The sequence below is a fragment of the Lampetra planeri genome, chromosome 19, assembly GCF_965212315.1.
Source record: "Lampetra planeri chromosome 19, kcLamPlan1.2.h2, whole genome shotgun sequence".
NCBI lineage: Eukaryota > Metazoa > Chordata > Hyperoartia > Petromyzontiformes > Petromyzontidae > Lampetra > Lampetra planeri.
Genome location: NC_136125.1, coordinates 11,757,526 through 11,781,779, shown reverse-complemented (window position 1 = coordinate 11,781,779; position 24,254 = coordinate 11,757,526). Strand labels below are relative to the sequence as shown.

General features: G+C 47.2%; 1 protein-coding gene across 2 annotated transcripts in view; it reads left to right on the top strand.

Annotated features, from left to right (window-relative positions):
• The first annotated feature begins 6,588 nt into the window (after positions 1 to 6,588).
• LOC144724130 (mineralocorticoid receptor-like) overlaps positions 6,589 to 24,254 on the top strand; it is a 123,502-nt gene continuing 105,836 nt past the window's right edge. For both annotated transcript variants that reach the window (XM_078603028.1, XM_078603029.1), the window contains exon 1: positions 6,589 to 7,916. In XM_078603028.1, coding sequence (XP_078459154.1) covers positions 6,925 to 7,916 — 992 coding nt within the window. In that variant the 5' untranslated portion in view covers positions 6,589 to 6,924. The remainder of the gene's footprint in view (positions 7,917 to 24,254) is intronic.

The following is a 24,254-nucleotide window of genomic DNA, read 5'->3' as shown; positions in this document are numbered from 1 at the left end:
ATCACATCTGCCTCACTGAGGGGGCGTGTCTAACACGCCCCCCGCTGTGAGGTCACGCCCCCCTCAGTGTGTGAATCTGGCTCTGACACGAGCCAGTGCCTCCCCAGCCATTAACCTCACCGCACGTCACTGCTCTAAATCTACTTACACTGTGCGCGGGACAAATGTGTAGTTATGTATTTTAACCTGGTTTTATATGAACGGTTTGATTACAATAGTACTAAGCCAGTTAATTTGCCATATTTCTACAATACTCTTGTACATACTCTTTCGTTTTTTCGGTAAAGTCACGTAGGTATAAAATAAAATAAATTAAAAATAAAGAAATTAAAATAAAAAACAGATTCTGTTTTTATTTTATTTTTTATTTGAATTTATTTTATTTTATACCTACGTGACTTTGCCGAAATAACTAAAGAGTAGGATCATTGCAGTCACGAAAACTTAAGATCTACTCTTGTACAGTGTATCGAGTCAATTCATGACGATCTCCCTCCAAACACTTCTAAATTGGCACCCACACACCGGCTGTATAATATTCCTAACTCTGAATTAAACATACTACCATGATATCTGTTTGGATGCAAGGTTTTTTAAAAAAAAAAACAGGGTTATTGTGATAGCGCCTTCCGATTCGCACGATTTGCAACACACGGTGCGAAATAAGTTCAACATTTGAACGTAATGGCACTCAAAATTTTAACTTAAACAAATTATTCAAAACCATTTTTCCATTAGAAACGCAAAGTGTCACGATTCCGTAATGAAAGGCAACAAATTATTTGGTGATAATAATTCGTTAACTAAGGCGTTCATTGTTTTTCATTTATCAGTGTGTTCATTTTCAGGGTGTGCGGCCCTCTTTAACATCACCCACACGTGCAGACCCTCACATAATGGGATGTCTGCAAATGTGACAGATTGTCCCAACAACTGACAGGTATTTATGTTGTACATTTATTTTCACAATGTGAAAATGTCATTCCTCCATTCTTATTTGCTCAGAAAAAAAAAATTGGTCATTTGCTGTTATAATATCTTTACATATCTCAGAGCTAGCGATAAGGATTTAGATTAAATCAATATTCCCCACACCTATTGAGTACCGTAAACATCCCACATATGTTTGAGAGTGTATTTGATAAATACCTGCAACAGGAAAAAAACATACCATGTTCATATATTTTTATTTTGATGTCCTTGGCAATGTTTCATGATATTTACTTAGGGTTTTTCATTGTGCAGAGTGTGTGAAGAGCATGTTTGTCAGCCAGCCAAAATCAACATCGGCTGATGCTATGAGCACATAAATACCAAAAAGGGATGGCGAATGAAGAGGAAACCTTTGTTTTACAATCCCAAGCAACATCTAAAACAAATAAAGGCTGCGCTGAAAAATCCGCTAAAGTGCTAATTTGTGAATGCTACCATGCTTCTTGCTTCTTCTAATAATAATTCCTTGAATCGCTACTGAAACTCATTTTCTTTAAGCCTCTAAAGCTTCTTTTAAGCGTCATTAATACCCATACAACCCCACTGACAATGTTTACCGGAGCACTGCAAACACTGCAGAATTCTGCGAGAGCATTTACATTATAGTTAGAGACGTTTTTAAAATCTTAAATACCTTATAGTTGATTACAATTCGCATTCCTCTTAACGGGTATTTGCCCCAAGTCCTGGCTAATGTTGTGATTGCCGCGAGGCTGAATGAGGCGTTTGGGGCCAACTATTTAGTACTTACGCATGGAGGGGGGGTTAACCCAAATGCGTTCGCTTGCGTATGGGGGGTCCACTGACAATGTTCGTACGCATAGGAAACGGGGGGGGGGGGGTGAAGCCTCGATAATAATGTATCTACATTGGCCTCCAAATGAGTTAGATAGTCCGGCGGTGGACTGTTTGCTTAAACACGTTCATATTATTAATCCTTGATCGTTTGTGCGTGGATTAAATATCGACCGTTCTATAGGATTCAGGGGGGGGGGTGCGTCAGGCGAACGTACGCAGGTGGGGGGGGGGGTAAGAAGTCCGCGTGCTTACAGGGAGGGGGGGAGGGGTCACGTTATGACAGATTTGTGGCTACCTACTCAATGGATGGCCCCTTTAACAAGCGGGGTTTTTTTGGACACCCGGCATTGACCAGCAAAGCCACTTGTGGTGTTGGCTCCGGGGACTTCATCTCACCACTGTGCAGCAAAGGTCGCCCTCCCTCAATGTTGCACGTAGGAATGGCCCACTGCAGTGCTTGCTACAGTCATGCTTTCCCCCATTGCTCAGGCAGAGCTCACTAACAGCACGCCGCTCGTAACGCGACTGACGTATGTCTGCGATAAATGTCATGGGCGTCTTTCAGTGCGTCGTTATCTGACGTTCTCGATGCTCGTGTGAAGCGTCTCCCGGACCGAGCTGCCATTTAGGGGGCGGGGTGAGCTTCCCTGTTGATGGCCCTTGGGTCCGGTGATGGAAATTCCACATTTCCGTGTGTTGATATCACTTATATTGTGAGACGTTTCAATCATTTTGTTGAGATCTTTATTGAGTTGTGGTTTAAATATAGGATTTGCATTTGACCGTGTACGTGTACATTACAAATATGTAATCTTGTTTGATCTTAGACGCAAAGCAACATTGAGCCTGGATAGTGCTTGGATAGGTAACCGCCATCTATAATAGAGGTGTTTTTTGGCTTAGATCGCGTCATTATATAAATGTGTTGTTAAATCCGCCACCACCCGACACAGCTAATGAGCTATAATTAGGCATTTCAGGCCGCCGAAATGCTCGTACATAAAAGGCTAATTTTATACAAAGGTGTCGGCTTCTGAGAGGGTCACGTTGATCAGCAGGGGGCAGTGCATCAGCCTCAACGTCGGCTTCACCAACACGCGCTTGGCCGTCGTGTTGACAGCGTGGGTTGGCTCCCACCCAGCACGCTACTGGAGATGTACGGGGGGAGATGGCTGTTGTTATCGTGCTCGGGCAGGGCTCGTCGCTCGAATGGATAACAGCCGATGGTCAAGACTGGTGAAGGAATTGGCACCCAGATACGGGAACATGTCTGAGAGGACGACCACAGCAGAGATGCCTCAATAAAAAACAACGAATCGACATGAGCAAGTCGATTGGCAGCATCTCAGCACGACTGCGAAGGATGACAATGATGTAGGGAGGCCTTCGTGAAGCAGTGGACAGAACATGATGAAAAGTAAAACTTAATTTTTTATTCTATTTTACGAGTTGATGTCCACTGAGCTACGTAGCTCTTGTTCAGAAGCGACATGGCCACAAACGAGAGCTCGGCGAGGTGGATTATCACGTGGACATTTAAAGCAGCAGCCAAATAATCTAGACGCGCTGTGATGTTGATTTGAAATGTGGAGGGGAAACCCGGAGGAGCCGGAGACAAATCCACGCGATCACGGAGAGGACAGCGAGAGAGAGAGACACCGCGAACTCCAAATATGCAGGCGTCAGTGTCGGACTCGAACCCACGGCTTCCTGCGTAACGAGGCGAGGGGTTTAACGTCTCGCCCCAACATCGTCCCGACGATGTGCGGTGTATGGAGCCCGTGAAGTCCACGCCTGGTTTTTAAAACACCGTCCCGCAAAGTGAGCGGCTCCACGGGCGGCGGCTTTCAATCCGAGTCGAAGTTGGCGACGAGGAGGCGTCTGAAGAGAGAGAGAGAGAGGGCACCTGACTCCGAGTGAGCTCGGTCACATCTATTCTTGAAACGTTCTGCAGAGCGTACACCATGCGACGACTCGGGCCCCGACCCCACTCCACCCCGCAAGAAAATATTTTAAGAACTGAGATGAAGGGCTGTAGATTCGCGTGTATTTCCAACGGGGTCAAATCTCATATTTGCATCGCCTCGAAAGCCGCAATGCAAGTCACCGTCAACGAGTAAACGTGATTATGCAAGCTGTGCACATTTCAAGATCATATATGAACCCGAAAACTTACAAACACTGTTAGCAGGATTTTGTTTTCCTTTTATTGACAATTATACACGGGTGACGTTGCCACGCAAACAGGGGGGCTTCGTGCGTGCCACTGTGAGGATGACATTAGCCGGTGGGTCATTGTGTCCTAGGTCCATGATTGCCCACGCTCAGAATTTCCTCGTAATTGTTAAATAAGGAACGGACCGAAAATTCGGAAAATGTAATAAACAACGTTCATTTCATACTCTTGGTTCTTTCGGTAAAGTCACGTAGAAGGGAAATAATAAAAAAATAGGGAAACATTATTTTATTATTTCCCTTCTACGTGACTTTATTATTTTATCATTTCCCTTCTACGTGACTTTACCGAAAGAACCAAGCGTATGAATCCCTGCAGTAACGAAAGCTTTAAATCAAAATTTAACGTTCATTTCCTTACGAGCACATCAGATTCAATCACCTATCGTTGGGACGTCGCTTTATTTGACTCCGCTACTCCACGTGTGATGGAAGCCCCTTAATCCAGCCACCCGTGCCGTTGACTCCCCTGTCCACGTCCAGACTCAAGATGCTCTGCGTCTCTTTACAAAAAAAAATTCCAACTTTTTTTTGTACAATGTCCTGAGATGCGGTCACATTTTAGATGCAATCAAAATACAAATTGTATGCGTGTATTGTATATGCTGAGTTGACAGGGTTTGTCGACGCTACTGGGTGAGATGATACAGCACAGGCTCTGGCATGCAGATGTCACGTGCAGCTTTTCTATCAGGGCAAGTACTTGTGTGATCGAAAACTGGCTGACTAATGAGGTGAGATTCACCTGACTTTCAACTAGGGGTCGGCACGGTTTGGCTCAAACCACCAAACCGCGGTTTGAACCGAACCAAATCGGTTTGGTTTGGCTCTGTTTGAACTGGTTCGGTTTGGTTTGGGGCTACGAAAACCGACTCGGTTTGGCTCGGACAGGGTGGAACCGGCTCAAACTAGTTTGGTTCAAGCCAACTTAAGAGGTTTGGTTTAGCTTAGTTTGGTTTGGTTTTGGTTTGGTTTGGTTCAGTTGTCGCTGGTTTGGTTTGGATTGCTCAATTTGAAACCAGTTTGAGTCGGTTCAAACCGTGCCGACCCCTACTTTCAACCAGCAGTGGCTGAAAACAAATGTTGCTGCTGCTGATGATCGTAATTTTGTAATGGACTTTGTAATGAGGAATAATAATTATGCCAATGTCACCTAAGAGGATCCTGAGTCTCAAGACTCTTTTCCCAGGAGGGTCCTGCATTGTAATGTTCGGCCAATATGATTAATCAAAGCGCAGAGATACGGGCAATTTCAAACTGAGCGCAAGCTCTATACGAAATCCAGCCGAAACGTTTGGGGAAAGATTATTATAACAATTGAAAGGATGATGGAATTGCAATACACTTCATGTAAAAATCGACCTCAGCTCATTCATACCCAATCCACAATTTTGTGTGCACGCAAAGCCATCTGATTCAGCAAGGCCATTCGTACAAGCAGGCCCAGTCAGTATTAAGACAATACATATGCAGACAATATATCTCCTTCACATATATGTCCCTTCCACATAATACGTACATACGTTACACTTCCCGTCAACCACACGGCCTTCTGTGAGAGCATCGTTTCGGCAGCACTGGTTCAACACAAGCAAGCTCTGGACCCGTTTTGCCATACGGGGTCTCATCAGCAGAGTCAGGATTGATTGGACTGTTGCTGGGAAACTGCCGGATGTTAAGGGCAAGGATCATCTCTTTAAGATAATGGTCCGAGTTTGACGCAAAATAAAATTCTACATAACACAAACAATGTTTTAGCGTCGTGGAGTACACTATATAAGTAACAAAATAAATAAGCAGACAATAAGTAAGCCGTCTATCTGTCAGCATTGATTTGTAACCGTGCTAGTTGTCGTGGAGGAAGGGCAGTGACGTGACATTAAACGTTGCGTTACACTCAGGAAGGTTTCTTCTGAAACTCGCATTGTGTTTTTCCAGCAGCGTCCGTAATGTTGAGTCCTCTATGTGTAGCTTTACCGAAGACTTCCAGGACTGCTTGCAGAAACAGCGAGATCACTGGCAGCGAGTTATCGGTGCAGAAAAAACTACTCTGACGGCGACCCACATTAGACACTAGTAGCTCAGCTATTACGACACAATATACAAAATTGTGGATGCAATTTGACTGGACCTTGCATTGTGCAGTCCATTATCATTCCCGTGCGCTGGAAAAATAAACACAGAGCTCAAGATAAAAATCCATCAACTAAATAAAATACATGCCAGGAGTGAACATTTAATCTGGAATGGTCGCTGGTATTTTAGAAATGCCGCACCTTTCCAGGCTTAAGAACAGGCTGGCGCAAATGTGTTTGCCATGTCAACGTACGGAATGCATCACACGGTGAATTTTTCTTCTTCTTTGTTTTGTTTTTTAACGAGCTTAAATATTTCATCTCGTTATTTAAACCGTGAAAGTGGGAGGTTGGCAGTGGGGTGGGTGGGTGGGGTGTAGATGATGATGATAGATGGAGTCCGCAGAAGGCCAGCTCTATCAAACTCCACCCACATTGGCTCCGTATATGGTCTCTCGCATCTGACTCCGGGAGGAGCCCGGACGGTAGAGGGCACTTGACAGAGGCAAAACAGAAGCGCTGGCGTGGTACAACGCGAACGCGCCGACCCACGCGTGCTTCGCCCGCTCGCCAGACAACCACAGACAACAACCGCCCAGCCCATCCCTGCGTCTCACAACTCCAATGCCGTGATTGAGAACTGGGTGCGCGTCCCACACTCACTGATCGTATGCGGCAGAACTAGAGGCGTCAGTTGTTCTCTCTCTCTCTCTTTAAACCGCGGCCGCGGCGTTTGCGCTCGTAGACCTAAGCGCCAAGGCTCCCCCGTTCAATCCCACGGGCGGATTTCGGAGCGTTTACGCTGAAGGGCGCGGCAGGGCAGATGGGCTCCAGTGAGTCTGCGCTCCTGGAGGGAGGCACCTTGGAGGAGCTGGCCAACGTTCTGGGCAAGCCCACGACTCTCGCGGAGAGCCTGCTGAGTGCCGCGGAGAGTGCCGAGCGCTCCACGGGGGTTCTGTCCATTTCAGAACTCGGCCAACAACTTCATCACCATCATCAGCAGCAGCAACAACAACAGCAGCAGCGGCAGGATGACGAGGAGGAGAGGTGCGTGGGCACGACCAGACGTCCAGGGGGGGACGATCACGGCGACGCCGTGCAGCAGGTGGTGCATCTCATGAAGACGGAGCAACGAGAGGACGACGAGGACGACGCGGACCGAGAGCAGCAGCAGCAGCACCACGACGAATGCGGCGGGGTCCCGAGCTCGTCGTCCATCAGCACCCCGTCCACCTACAGCAACGCCGCCTCCACCTACACGCCCATGTCCAGCAGCACTCAGCTGGCCACGACCTCCAGCCTGCCGGCGATGGTGCGGCCGTGGAAGCTGGCGGAATATGACCACCACCACCAACAACACCAACAGCAGCATGCCCTTCATCAACACCTCCTCCAGCAGCAGCAGCAGCAGCATCACCACCACCGTCAGGAGGACGATCAGGAAGAGACGCAGAGCCAGGAGAACGGGGGCCAGCAGCAGCAGCAGCTGCTCGGGAACCAGGGATTGTCCGGACAGCAAGACGCGGGTGGCCACGATGTGCCCCCGGGCGCTTGCTCGGAGAGGCGCTACAAGAGCGAGCCGCTCTCCGTGTTCGTGCCCGCGGCAGGAGGCTACGGACCCCCCCCGGGGCCCGGCTCCGGGTCTGGCTCGGGACCCGGGCCTGATCCTGGCTCGTTGGGCTCCCCGGACACGTGGTTCCCGCCGCTGATGGTCAACAGGGAGTCACACTACTCCCTCTTCGCCCCGCAGAGGAGCCGCATCGCAGAGGAGTTCTACCACCCGCAGGGCGCGCATCCTTTCCCGGGGCTTGGCCGGTGGGTGGTCTTTCACTTTCGTTAAGTTGCCGTGGGTCGGAGGACGCGCACACGCGCGCGCACTCACGCGCAACGCGCGCGCGCGCAGGTAAATTAGAACAATCGAAGTGGTTTCCAGGATGTCAGACGACGACAACATCAACAACAACAACAATAGCAACAGGCGTGATGTTACCGCAGTCGCTGCGGGGCACCGTGACAAATAGAATCACAACCCAACGCAGTAGTCAACGACACCGTGGTCCTGAACGGAATGTCTATAAGAGTACCGCGTGTAATAGGCTGAGCTTCGTCCATTTGTTCTTTTCATAGCACGAGAGAGAGAGAGATCTTGTGTGTGTTGAGCTTTTGTTAATCTAAGTAAGTGGGCCAGGGGGAAGGACACGTCGTGGCTTGGTCAAGAATGATTACGGATCGCGTCTCGGAGGCGTGACGCCGTGGAGGAGATGGAGCGAATAAAATCAGCACCTTGCGAAAGGGCTGTATCGGAATAATGACGCCGCAGTATCGTTTAGATGTGGCGACGGTTTTTGGGGAAGCCTTTAGTCCAGCAGTGGATTGACCATGGCTGATGATGATGAAGGGACGGGGTTGGGGGGAGATGCCACTGTCGGCGATGACAACCTTGATCCATGACGCACGCGGGACAAGCCACGTGTCATCATCGACTTGCGTAGTAGCTGCATAGACGTGTGTGGGGGAGCGGTGGCGCAGTGGTTAGCGCGCTGCGCCCACGGAGAGAGAGGGCCACGTGAGCGGGCGCGTGATCTCTGAACCGGTCCTCTGGGCCTCCTCCCCGAGAACTGATGCAGCGATCGGCGCTGGGGAGACAAAGGCGGTCGGGCGAGGTGATGACGACATTATCTGCTTATGCGCCCTTTAATAGGAGCTCGCATGCAGAACTCGTTGGCCCAACAGTTTTAAGGCCACACTGGATTCAAAAATAAGTCTTTGTAATTGTACACGGTTGAATAATATAGTTGGGCAAAGGTTCAAAAGAACGATCTACGAGATCGTTTTTGTTAAAACTAGGTGAGGGGTTGTTTATTTAGAGTCAGATACTGACTTTATTTAGACCGAGTTGACAGCTCGTATGGGACCAGGTGAGAGGATTGTTTAGAAGAAAATGAAAACTCATTTGCATGGAGACCTGTGTGCAGTGTCGTTCTTTTGACACTTGCTCCTCATTAAATGGAAACTAATCAGGCAATGTTTTTTCTCTTCATGTAACCTGCCACTGGAATGTTTTTATTTATTGAGGTATAGAATTACATATAAGTGTTGCCGTATTAAATGTGTACAGAATTTCTTTTTTTTAAACTATGAATTACGTAATTTAGTGGATTAAAGTACCGTATCGCGATGAATATTGACCATAAAAATAATGGAACAACCGTTTAATTTCAGGGGGGGGGGGGTGATAATTGCATTTGGAAAATTGTATCGAACAACCAGACCCATATTGCTTTTTTGTTTGGTGACGTTAGCAATCTCGTGAGCGACGCATGAGCTCACCGGTGACTTGACCCAGCCGTAGTTCGGTTCGGCCCCAGTCGGTCGCCCTGGTTATTGCGGCTGGTGTGTTAACCTTGCGAATACGGTGACCTGTGCTGCACGGCGGTGGATGTTAACGTTCCTTTGACGTCATTCGAAAAAAAAGAGGCCGTTACGTGGCTGCGTCATTGGGCCAAAATTTTCCAAACTGTAAACATTGTATTCGCACATTACTCTGTTGCAATTTCACAAAGTACATTGCTCCATCCTGGCAGAATATACCTCTAAAACATTGTGCCTTCGTGACAACCCAGCGCAATGAGAATGGGGCTAATATCAAATGTACTCAATTCTTGTAATTAAAAGTGTGTGACGTTGACTGGGTGGATGGCGTAGGCGAGAGACCATACAGATTCCTGTAATGTCCTGCTCCGATGAGCATTGAGGCATCGCTCATCAGCTTTACAGCCTTTGGAAATTCTGCATTGTCGTGATAGGGGTCAGTTCTCCCATCGGATAGCCACTGTTGACTTTCCTCACAGGGAAACTCATCCTACTGACCTCCGGAGGGAGTCAAGCCCTCAACAGGATTGGAACTCGCAATCTTCCCGTTCGCTCGACCGCTAAGCCACCCGATATGTAAATGTGTCTTATGCACTGTCCTATGATCCCAAAGACCCAGGTACAAATCCCTGCCACGCACAGTATATCAGCTTTCCCTGGCATCCCCTAGGTTGACTAAAATAGCTACCATAAGTACCTGGCATGGCCATCTACACCAGCACGGTCGTGTGCTGGTACTGGCAATGCCACTCTCTCTCTCTCTGGGTCTACGTTAGCCGCGTACGAACAGAGTTTGCCTAAATTGTCCGACTGAGAGTGCGATCTTCGTCTAATTATCTAATGTGTGGAGAGACAGTCTGTTGTTTTGTTTTCAGTGAAACGTATTTCTAGACCATTGGCAAACTTTCTGTATGTAACTCGACCTGTGTTTTACTCTCGTATATATTTTGATCGTAGGTATATACATAGCCGTGGCTGCTGGTTGCTACCTTTTTCTGCGATTATTATTGAATGTAAATTTCGTCATACCCTGGGATGGGTAGCAATTACCACGTCTCACGAAAAGAGAAACGTCAGCGAGGACCATTATGAGGAGAGTGGTTATTGGGAGAGTTGTTCGTGGATGAGAGCCAGTGAAGTGTTTACAGAGAAGGACGCTAAGGCACGCACCGACGTGACACGAGGATTGTACATTCGTTTTGTAATAGTCCAACCAAAATTGGGGTTTGGAGGGCGGACGGAGGAACGGCCCAGCAGTTAACACGCTGCACCCTGAACCAAGACATCCGCGGCCAGTAATATTTCGACTTGCAGAGCCACCTTGACCGTCCCGTACTGACCAGCCAGTGTGAGTAAGTGGAGGTCAACCCCCCCCCCCCCCCCCCCATTGCCAACATGGTTAGGGAAGGCCTTCAAGTCATCGTGCTATTGACAGAGGGGCTGGAGCTTAACTATTGGTTGATCAATTGACGTGTGTGTACCAAATGTCGTAGAAAGAAAAGTCCGTGACATTAGGGGTGGCGTTATTAGGACACAAAACAATCTGATGGTATTCAAGTGAGTTAAGAGTTGAATTTCAGTAACGCGCATTATAACCCAACCGACCCTTCGACTGCCTCCGCGTGCGACGGTGCAATATATATTGTTCCGCCCATGCGGCGTTCGCACACTCAACTCTGTAACGGCACATTTAAATTTCGACAGCAGCACGCGACTTTAACAGTAATACAATAGAAAATACTGTACAGAGCGAAGGCAGTTGCATGTCGTTGTTATTGCGGTTGCTTTGTAAACGGAAGGCCGAGTTGGTGTGGGTGTGTGTGCCCGCATCCGTATCAGCGCGCTCGGAGGACTTCCTCCGCTGTCGCTCTTCCAACTTTGACTGCGATGGGCACCGGCACGAAGCGTGCGCGTGAGCCGGCGGACGCCGAAGCCTCTGCTCGTTGTGCCAATGGCGCAACTTTCTTCCTTCCCCGTCGCTGCGAGATACATTCGCGCACACAAAGTCCGTACGTATTTAGATGCGAGCCATTGCCAAGGGGCTCGTGTTGCAGTCGACCGTAGGGGCCGAGGGGGCATGCGGCGTCCTCAAAAAATGGCGTTTATGTGAAACTTTTATACGGAGCGCAAACATTGCGACAGCCGAGCCGTATCCAGAGCTTTCTGGCAAAGGGGAAACATAACAACACTGGGCAGCGTATGGCACAGAGGCGGGGATGTCAGAACTTTGTGTTCGTACAGAACTCACCCCCCCCACCCACCACCCTCGCTTATCTCGAAATCCAGTGGGGAACTTTTGTGGAGCACGTGAAAAGCGTGGGCATTTTTAAGGGGGCACTGGCGTTCGACCAGGACCGTGCATGCGTACACGCACACGTCCGCAGCTTTTCGTTAAAACGACGCGCAGACAACGTTGTGCAAAGGGCACTCTCGGCCTTTGTGCATTGAGCACTAACCGTCGGCAGTTCCTGAAGAACTGCATCGTGGCCCTCTTGCCTCGGGGTCACCATCGAAATTAGTTTGAGTAAATGCGACCGACTGACATTCAGCGGCAAGACCGAGTGGCTCATCAGTACGGTAGGGTCACCAGTGCTCACTGCTGCAAAGTCTCTGCCTCTGGGGACCATAGATGCAGAGTCTCTACTTTCGACACGAGGCTGAGTATGCATTAGAAAGCGAATCCTTCCAAGACAAATATCCTCGATGGCTTCCTACCAGTAACACCAGACTATGGAATTTGCAGCTTTGCCTTTCGTAATAATATGAAAAGACTGGAATTAGTTTGATTTAAAATTTATTTGATCCTGGAAAGAGAGAACTAGAATAACTGGAATACGTTCATGAGTGCTACCTGGGTGCAGTGCTCCGTTTAATCATGTTTCTTTTTAATTATGTTGACGCTTTGGGGACTTGCTATATGTTTGTCTGGGGCACCATACAAAGAAATACGCGACGATGATGACAATCAATTCACCGAGCCACTGGTCCAACCTGTTCCGCCACTTTACTTCATTCCACCGACCTTACCGACCATTGTTGTGAAGTATAATTCATATAACAACCCCATCTGACATGCCACTGCTCCGGAGGCCCTCATCCAGTGGGCCTGCCCATGCCTTGTCGAGTGAACCCGAGAGGATATTTTCTCCGCTCGTCCACGTTGAGCCAGGCGCATTCCATCCAACAGTATTGAATGATTACCTTCTACTTGCCACGCCGGTTGCGGGCAGCGGTGACGTGCAACCGTACGTCCTCCGCCTTTCGCAGGAGGCCGTGAGAGCACATTGGGAAGCACATTGGGAAGCCGATTCTACGAGAGATGCATACACACCATAAACGTAATTCGATGAGCGGATAACAGTCAGCGGTGACGGGCAAAACATTTGCATGTATCAAGTACACACCTGCATGCAGCAATATTCCGTATTCAACTCATCCAATAATTGTGTAAGAAAAACCCAGCATTCGCTTGGGCAATTTTGTAAACAAATAGAGCCCTGTGTGTTTGGGGAGGTAATTCCGCGTAATGTGAGCCGTCTTTCAGAGGAGGTGCTGGGCTAGTTTTCCGAGCCTGGCAGACGTGAGCTACCACGCACGCGAGTGTGTCTGCAGTAACATGTTAAAATGCTCTCTCCACCATTAAAATATCCCCGGAGAGGGCTACCGAGTGGCGGTTGGTGTCTTCCCGAGATTAACTGCTCGCAAAAACGTTGCGAATCCCCAAGGGTGCAGTAGCAGATGAGTCCTGCACTGTGAACTAATGTTTGTCTTGTGTACAATGATATTAATTGTTACTGCTCAGCATGTGCGCGTAATTCACATGCTGATGTGGGGGTCAGTGGTTAGCGCACTGCACCATGAACACAGCGAACATAAGTTTGATCCCGGTCACGGCTAACATCAATGGTGAGTCATGTCGGAACAATTCCTGGCTCTCTCCCCCGCCTCACCAACCCACAGTGTCCATTGTGGTAAAGTATGGTAACAAAAAATCCCTGCCTGACATGGTTTGGGAAAGACTTCATCCAATAATGGATTGACAAAAGTATGTCAATTAATATTAGTCAATTTAGCTTTTGTGGCGTGGGAAGAAGTGGTGCAATGGCTAACTCGCTGTTCTACAAACCCGGTTATCCTGAGTTCAGTTCCTGGCCATGGCTAACATCGGTGGAGCGTGACATCAGAATCGGACCAGAGTGGTGAAGTATGGTCAAACAATCCCCATGACTGGCCCGATGTCGGGAGGCCTTCATCCAGTAGTAGATTTGACAAAGTCCTGTCAATGATTGTTATTATGCTAAAGCCAATGGTGCAAAATGAATATATTTCATCGTCTGTCCGAGATACCATTCTCCACTATTCCTTACGGTGGTTTAAAAACGTAACATGCATTTTTTTCAGCGTGCACTTTGAATGGACCCTGACGTTCCAATTATCTTCTATGGACTTGATAAATGAACTAGCCTCCCCAAACGGTTAAACAAGCTCTTAATTGAAAGCCACTAATCCATATTTTCCTTATTTCACCAATGAACTCTTGCTTATTTAGCACAGCAGGCCACCGTGACATTAATTATACTTGCAGGGAGTTGAAACATTTTCCTTTCAGACGATGTTTTTCTCTGCGGAGGAATGGCAGGCAAAGGAAATTGATTTCACATTCCAGTGAGTGGAGTGCACTAATGTCGTGTAGAATCGAGTCTTATCCGTCTTCGAGTCGTCATTGCTGACATTGCAGCAACCGTTGGCGTCGTTTCCAGCCTCACGCGGTTGTCTGCCGCACTTGCCATGGATGGACCACTTTATAAGCTTGGTTTTTCTGTCATCGTCACAGTGGGTTTCATCGTTCACAGAACGATAACTACGAATCTAAAATTGTAGTAACAAAAAACTGAAGAAAACCACCCAAATATATATTTTTATTTCGCATATTGATTTCCTGCGGTTATTAAAGTTATGAAGCAACACCACAATTTGATCACTCCACGAATCACCTAAACTTGGGGAGTCAATATTCACTTCAAGAATAAATTATGTGGTGGATATCACGGTGCCACGCAGAATCCCTAGAGGCGGCTGGGACCGTGTGAATTAACAACGCACGACGGCGGACACGAATCACAGACGCGCGACCTGGCGTCGCACGTGTTGCGAGTGCAAGAATCGAATTGAATCGATGCACAACCACATACATATCATGAATAATTTATAATTCACATCCCCCTCAGTTAAAACCCAACGCCTCTCCGACGCCGTGGCGGTCATTGGGTTTATTTGCCCACACTTCACCACGCTGTTCAGCGTGCATTGGTGAAAGTGGAGGGTAGGATGGCGTTGGAGTGAGGGGGGCAACGGGCAGGAACAATTGGGCCATCATTCGCCACTGATTTTAGCCGGGAAGTCGAAGTCTGGTTGGCGAGTTTGTATCGCAGTGCGTTCACCGCTGCGACGGCGTCCCCCCCCCCGCCCCCCCCGGATTCATCGTCTCCCACATATTGTTATTATTTAAGCAATTACATATTTGTTTATTCTACCATATCTTCTTGGTTCTTTCGTCATTTCAGACGCTGTCCTTCCGACATCCCTGTTCTTCACCTGAGGACGGCTGCTTGCGTTGTCGCCTAAATGTCGTGAGAATTGTATTTTATTATGTTTTTTTCCCTTCCACGTGACTTTACCGAAAGAACCAAGAAGATGAATCCCGGCAGTCACGAAAGCTTTACATCAAAATTTATTCTACCATATTTAACCCAAGCTATGGTACTAACATCGATATGGCAAGCATGCCAATAAATACGTCTTTGTGTTTTACATTCTGTTGGAGGGTGGCGGTGCTCGTCAGCCGCTTGGCTACAAATAGCAATGCACACGCAAAGTACCGTATTTTAGATATTCTTTTTGTCGATTGACTCGACAAAAGCTATGACGAGAACCGTTGCAAATGCATTTCGGTGGGTTTAAGTATTCTCGCCATCGATTTTCAGTGGCATTAGCTTCATCAGCAGCGTACGATGAATACATCTTTGGCTATAGCTCGGTCTCGGGCACTGTAACGAGTCCTTGTCTGTCGGCGGAGGCGACTTCGATCAATAGGAGCTCCCCCGATGCTACCGAGTGCAACGATGCTTTCGTGATCCGCGCGGCACTACCGTGGCGAAAACGAGATGAAGCGCAGATGCCTCGTTGAACTTTTGTTGACGCCTCGCGCGGTTCGATTGGATCCCCGTGGCTGCTCGCAATGGCTCTGGCAGAAGGGAACATCCAACGGATTACAGCAATCATATTTTCAAAGATATCGCCCCGTGCTCAACACAGTGAAAAGACTTTCTGAATAGAGGTCAAATACATAATTTGGATTTTTTGTGTAAAGATCGAAACTATTTTAAAGGATCTTTTGTCTGAAAATCAGACACGTATGATGTGCCGCTACAATGTGCCTTGATACAATTCTCGTGAGAGCAGCTACCTACAAACCCGCACTGGTCACATCTATTGAAGTTTTTTTTTGGCCCTCAGGATATTCCATTTGGAAATGCGGTGTTAAGCTTTGACCGTGTTCACAGGATCCAACGTCACTTTATCCATCTTGTGCTGCGCCCGCTGACAGTACATCACATTGATGCGGAGGCTGGGGGTGGAGATATCTGCTCAAAGTTCATTGTTGGTTCATGATTGCGGCTGTTGAATGTTGGCTGCAGCTCTCCAGGCCCTGCCGTGGCCTTTTGAAATGATGGACATTGGCACGGGATCAGATGTTTATTATAGCGGCAAGTCAACACTTTTTCACCTGCAGGAAGCTGCCAGAAAGACGTGCCACATGAAATTCAAATTCTCACTCGAGTCTCGGAACCGTTTTGTCTTGCCCGACGTGTTTGTGAAAAGTAGGACCTCGTATACATTCTTGCATGGGATGAGGTTTTTATTTTTCGGGTGCGTCACCGCACGAGCGGGCAATTCCACGGCAACGGAATTACAGCACGGGCGGCAAAAACTTCGCCATCGCAAAATGTAATTTGTGAGCTTCATTTGCACTTTAACGGCCCTCTAATTACTCTTACACAGCACGCCGGCGCAGTGCATAAACGAACGCATGTCACCGGCGTGACAGACGTCCCCGTCTAATTCCGTTACTGCGGCATTGCCCCACACAGATCTCTTGTCGTGTCGTCAGCCTGTGGCCTCTCCCCACAAAATGAATCGAGCCCTTCCCCTCCCTCCCTGCGTTGTTCTTGTCCACGCATGGCCTCTGAATGATGTGATCCCATCTCTTCCGCCCGCCTTCCTCAGCTGCTCTCGCTTCTCGTGCCTTCTCTCGCTCTTCTCTCCGTAGTTCATTTTGTATGTCGCTGTCCCGCAGCTAATTGTCTCTCGTCCCTCCCCACGGCTTGGTCTCATGACATCGCCCGAGCCACCCACCCCCCCCCCTTGATTTTTGACCCTTATTTCTTCGTTCACACTGAGAGACTTTAAACATATAGGATATCTACTGACCGCGGATGTTTACTGTAAACAGCTAAGAGTGAATCAACAGCCCTGGTGGGCTACGGGCGCAGTGAAAGTGGAGAGTTTGAGCCACTTGGTTCGACAAGAGATAAGAATTGAAAATACAATGAGCTCAACAAAAATTCCAATCTCGTAACGAGACCATAAGACACGTCACGATGCATCTACGCATCGTTTAAGGGGCCGTCCATAAATGACGTCACGCACCTAGGGCGGGGGGGGGGGTCAGACATTTGTGACGATGCGTGACGAGGGGGGGGGGGTTGAGAAATGTGACGTCACATCAAAATGCGCAACTTTAAAATAAATAGACAACACGTTCTACTTAATTAAATAGACTTTTTAATAAATGTTTTCTCCTACAGCATCAGAGTGCAGCGCCACATTAAATACGCACTACAATGACAATAGTTTAAAGCGATTTGAAGCATGTTTTATTTTTGGGGGAGGGGGGGGCAGAGCTTTGTGACGTCATATTGGAGGGGGGGGTCTGACTTTTTGTGACGCCGTGTGACGAGGGGGGGGGGTGGTCAAAAATCGCGTGACGTCATTTATGGACGGCCCCTAAATTGATCATATCACTCATGATACGTGTATCGAATCATCACGATTGCTGGAATCCCCTATTTAGAACGTATGCGAATGACATGCCAATGCTGCACACCGGACGAGGAGTGGAAGGATAGCAGTGAGATGGGGAGACAGCACGAGGCGACGACGATGCACCGCACACAAGAGGAACGAGTGGGAAACGCAGCGCCAACTCAACGTTGCACACCGGACAGATACAGCGCACAGGATGCACAGGCGGCCCACGGGAGAAACTAAATGAACGAGACCGTGCAGATGGAAAACGCAAATACAGACAACAACACAGACAACAACACAACACAAGCACAGACAACAACACAAACACAGACAACAACACAAACACAGACAACAACACAAACACAGACAACAACACAAGCACAGACAACAACACAAACACAGACAACAACACAAACACAGACAACAACACAAACACAGACAACAACACAAGCACAGACAACAACACAAACACAGACAACAACACAAGCACAGACAACAACACAAACACAGACAACAACACAAGCACAGACAACAACACAACACAGAGAACAACACAACACAGAGAACAACACAAACACAGACAACAACACAAACACAGACAACAACACAAACACAGACAACAACACAAACACAGACAACAACACAACACAGACAACAACACAAACACAGACAACAACACAAACACAGACAACAACACAAACACAGACAACAACACAAACACAGACAACAACACAAACACAGACAACAACACAAACACAGACAACAACACAAACACAGACAACAACACAAACACAGACAACAACACAAACACAGACAACAACACAAACACAGACAACAACACAAGCACAGACAACAACACAAACACAGACAACAACACAAGCACAGACAACAACACAAACACAGACAACAACACAAGCACAGACAACAACACAAACACAGACAACAACACAAACACAGACAACAACACAACACAGACAACAACACAAACACAGACAACAACACAAACACAGACAACAACACAAGCACAGACAACAACACAACACAGAGAACAACACAACACAGAGAACAACACAAACACAGACAACAACACAAACACAGACAACAACACAAACACAGACAACAACACAACACAGACAACAACACAAACACAGACAACAACACAAACACAGACAAAAACACAGACAACAACACAAGCACAGACAACAACACAAACACAGACAACAACACAAGCACAGACAACAACACAAACACAGACAACAACACAAGCACAGACAACAACACAACACAGAGAACAACACAACACAGAGAACAACACAAACACAGACAACAACACAAACACAGACAACAACACAAACACAGACAACACAACACAAGCACAGACAACAACACAAACACAGACAACACAACACAAGCACAGACAACAACACAACACAGACAACAACACAACACAGACAACAACACAAGCACAGACAACAACACAAACACAGACAACAACACAAGCACAGACAACAACACAACACATACAACAACACAACACAGAGAACAACACAAACACAGACAACAACACAAACACAGACAACAACACAAACACAGACAACACAACACAAGCACAGACAACAACACAAACACAGACAACACAACACAAGCACAGACAACAACACAACACAGACAACAACACAACACAGACAACAACACAAGCACAGACAACAACACAAGCACAGACAACAACACAAACACAGACAACAACACAAGCACAGACAACAACACAAACACAGACAACAACACAAACACAGACAACAACACAAGCACAGACAACAACACAAACACAGACAACAACACAAACACAGACAACAACACAAACACAGACAACAACACAACACAGACAACACAACACAACACAGACAACACAACACAGACAGCACAACAGTACTGATGGAATTGCAGGAACGAGACAACAACAAAAGGCCCCACGACGCTTCTGAGTGGCAACTGGCGACGCCTTCATCGTGATAATTAATGGCGCGCTTGGGGCGCGAGGTGCTGTTTGTGCATCGCGACATGGCCGGTGACAACGGTGGCGCACCACGATGTGCGTGTACACACCACGTGTACACACCATGTGTACACATGGGGTGTTGTGTACACACCACGTGTACACCACCACAATATGTGTGTGTACACACCACGTGTACACACACATATTGTGTGTACACCACGATGTGTGTGTATACACCCACAATGTGTGTGTGCACCACAGTGTGTGCACCACAATGTGGGCACCCACAATGTGTGTACACCACCACGATGTGTGTGTACGCACCACAATGTGTGTGAGCACCACAATGTGTGTACACCACCACGATGTGCGTGTGGGCACCACAATGTGAACAATTCCTGTACAGTGGAACGCGGAGGTAATTGAATGGGAGGGGTTGGTGGTGGTGGTGCAGCAAGTTGAGCAGCTATCATGGTTCGTGGCCAGGCAGCTTCTGAAAGAAAGAGCCACATCGCTCTAGGGGGGCCTTAGCTGGTAAAAGAAAACAATTCGTCGCCGTAGTTGCAGTGCGGTAACGCGTAGAACACATGCGGGCAGTTCTGCCCCGCGATTTCACCGTTTCAGAATGCCGGCCAATTACCCGGTACAACATGGGCGAGTTGCTCGTTTTTGTCGCACGCAGACGGGCAGGCAGGCAGATATGCGGGCGGGCAAGAGAGGCAAGGCAGACAGGTGGCTTATCGCACGAGCCAGTGGCTGAATCTTGCCGTCTAACGTGCGGCAATCCCCGCGGGAAGGGGGGCACCGTGAAGAGCGCGCGCCGGTTTCACCAAATTTCGGGGCCCTTGAACCTCCAACTGCGCCCCCCGTTGTGTCGCCTGCGCCGTCTGAGTGATCCGAGCAGCGACAAAAAGTCGGTGGCACCGCGGCCGACCACCTCCGCAAGTGCTAAGCGTCAAGGATGAAACGGCGGCGATGCGAGCGAAGGTTCTGCGAATCGAGGATTCTGACGCGCGCGTGGCCGGCAGAGTCCGGCCAAAGTGCCCCCTGCAGAGAGGAGGATGGCCTCTCTCTCGAGAGAGAGAGAGCTGCCTCGAGTGAGAGGGCCTCCTCCTCCTCCTTCTTCCTTTTCTTCCGGCACTCGCTGAGACGCAACTTTTGCGCTCGCCTCTGTGCGGTGCTCGCGTTTCCTCTCGGCTCGTAGAGGGAACAGAAGTGTACACGTGAGACAGAGACATCATTACAAACGGTGCAATTTATAGTTGGTATGAATGAGACCAAAACAAACACATTGAACCACGACCCTCGAACGTGGCAATCCGTGGCCACGGGGAGAGGGTTAAACATGCGAGTTGAGACAGCGAGGGATTGTGGATCCCACAAAGCTTGAGAAGCCGCCTTTCCCGTGGATGTCGAGTGGCCAGGCCCTGGTTCGCCAGGCCAAGGCCGTACAGGAAGTGTCGACGAAGCTCCATCTGTTCCATTTTTATGGGATCAAGCGCTGCCCCCTTGCACCGTTTTCTACGGCGCGTATGAACAATCGTCAGTTGGCTGAACTAATCTTAATCTATACCCACCTCTCTGTGTTTTAGATTGTGCAGCATGAGGCTGCTGTACAAAACTACTGAGTATGATGAAATTCTGGCATGTATACTAAGCGGGATCCAGCCTGCTTATTACTTGGATTGGAGACTTGCTTTTGATGATCGCCTGTTGCCGGCTTGTGCTGAGTTGGACAGGAGATGGCAGTACAGGAATGGATTTTTGAATCCATCGGTGCGGAAGTTTTCTCCACATACTCGGGTTTCCTCCTACACAAAGCCCAACTCAGAATCGGAAGCGCCTTTTCACAGATGTCCTGTCGGGGAAGGTCAGAACCTTACAACAGCGAACAGGACAACAACACGGCAGAAGTGCAAATGGAAAAGGCCAAATGTAATTTTTTACTTAAAACTTTCATGACTGCCGGAATTCATATTATTTGGTTCTTTCGGTGAAGTCACGTAAATAGAAAAAAAAAGTGAATAAATAAAAATAAAATAATAAACAAATAAATTCGATCGCAACACAAGCGGTCGTCATCAGGGGAAAATAAATGCAGGATCCTACCGAGAAAGAGCCTTGAGACTCCACGTTTCCCGGGTAAATGAATAAACAGAGGTATTTATTGGCATTATTATTTAAAACCTTGAGTATATTTACAGGGAGGGGAGAGTGAATGCGAGCACTGTGCCGTTGGGCGGCCTGCATAGAGGAGAGGCAGCAGTGGGCGCTTGTGGTGGCCGTGCTTCTGGAGCTTGGAAATCGACACCTAAAATGTTCATCTTCTTGGTTCTTTCGGTAAAGTCACGTAGAATGGAAATAAGAAAGTAATAAAAAATAAAATTCTGTTTTATCTTCTTGGTTCTTTCGGTAAAGTCACGTAGAATGGAAATAATAAAGTAATAAAAATAAAATTAAGTTTTATTTTTATTATTTTATTATTTCCATTTTACGTGACTTTACCGAAAGAACCAAGAAGATGAATCCCTGCAGTCACGAAAGCTTTAAATCGAAACCTGAAATGTTGCGTTCACGTCGTCTGTGGAATAAAACAATCCCGATTTTTAAATTGCGATGTGGACACAATGGCAGACATTGCCCTCGGCGAGAAGTGTTGTGAGCTGTCGCGTTTTCCCTACGAAATTAGTCAAAGCATTTTACGCTGTTGTGCCAGTCTTTATATATATACTGACATCCAAAATGCAGACATCACCTTCGGAGGAGGAGGAGGAGTGTCAGTTATTGACACTTTATGACACCTCGCCACGCTCTTCGATCTCGTCGTATTTTTTAAAACGTGAAGTCGATTTTGGGGAGGGTTGCAACGCTGCCTCTGCAAACTGTCTCTGTAACTCTTTCAAGAAAATCCGCAGCTGTACATTTTACAATTGTCTCTTTGTTCTTCATCATTTTACTTTGAGTAAATCTTCTCCATCGTGAAGGCTGAGATGGTAGGGGGAGGAGCCCTTAATTTAATGGTTTAACATTTAAAAGATTGTTTTTTTTGCTTCACATTTGCGTGATTTAAATTGCGCTGTGAGTGTTCTCGCTCTGAAGCATTTCATCATAAGGTCCTGCACTTTTAATTATGAAATTAGAAGCATAACTCTGTGCTCTTACACGGAATATAGTTTTCGTTTTGAATTTAAAAGCTATTAAATGTCTTAACTGTTGTGCTAAAAAAAACAACATTAAAACGTTTGTTTTGTTTCTCTTTTGGAATACATTGTTCTTTACATTGCTCATCGTCATCATTGTGATGGTCATCTTAATTTAACATGGCAACATTTAAATTCAAGGTCAACTCGCCAACATCTCTCCAGTGTTGGTAAATTCAGTACCGCCTGGTGAGGCTGCATCACACAGGAGAAAGTCAATGGCGGTAGTCCTGTGAATAGACTGCTCCCCACCATAGAAATGTGGAATTTGCCCCATTAACCACTAGCGTACGACTGTCAATGGGGATCGATCTGTGCAATGTTCCACTGCTAATAAGAATAATTTACGTGCAATCTATGAAAAAATATCAACATCATCATCAGCCTTGGGCACAATGTATGCAAATTGTATGCAAATGTTACATTTATGCTAATATAGGGAATACAACTGCATACAGTGGACAGAAACAAAATACAAACAATCCGAATGAAACGGTACAACCTCATACCAAATGGATTTCAGAAACTACTTTTTCATCCGAAATCACGCGAGTTCATCGCACACCGCGAGTGGTGGTGCTGCTGCTGCTTCCCGCTGCTGCGGGAGGGTGACGTTTGTCTTGGCTGGGAGGGAGGGAGTGATTCTCTTTTTAATTTCGGAAGGTGAGCCTGGAAGGACACACTCAACAACCCGTCATGTAACAAAATAGATATGTTAAGCAGGACATTTTTGCTTGCAAGACAGCGTGCAATTAACACGAACGTGACGTCTTAATAATTAACATTATTTTGGATGAACGTTATTAATTAGGTGTGCTTTGAAATGTTACTTAAATAAGTCCGCGCTGGCAGATGTTTTCAGCGTTCGTCATTGGGGCAAGTCCAGGTTTTGGGAGGGGCCCTGTCGCCCTATTTAAAACTAGTTATAAGAAGAGGTTTTTCCCTTTTTTATGGCTACAAAACCGGTGTTAAGATGTTAAAACACCAAACTGAAACCTTATTGCAAGGAATCATGTCTGCATTAACCACAGGTACTTGTGGTGAAGATACATACCATAAACATGCTCTGACAGTATATGCATTGTCTTTGAAACTGATTGGTCTGCACCAGAGACAGCTTTCTTTAGAGCCTCGTCTCAAACAGTGTTAGACCAGAGGACGCCAAAAGGCGAACAGCACAAAGACAATGCCACCATCAGGAGAATGAGGGCTCGGGGTGAGCAGCTACATCTTGGGACCTCCTTTGCCAGTGTCACAATATAAGAATAGGTTTTCCCCTTTTTTTCTGGCAACAAAACAGATGTTAAGATGTTAAAACACCAAACTTGACACTGGCAGAGGAGGTCCCATGATGTTAAAACTGGTTCTTGGAATAGTTGAGTTGAGATTGCCACGTGATCAAGGTGTTCCTGAAATCACATAAATATCCATTAGTTCATACACGAATCTCGGTGTCAATCCATGCGATATTTTACAAGTGGAAAGTACGAATCT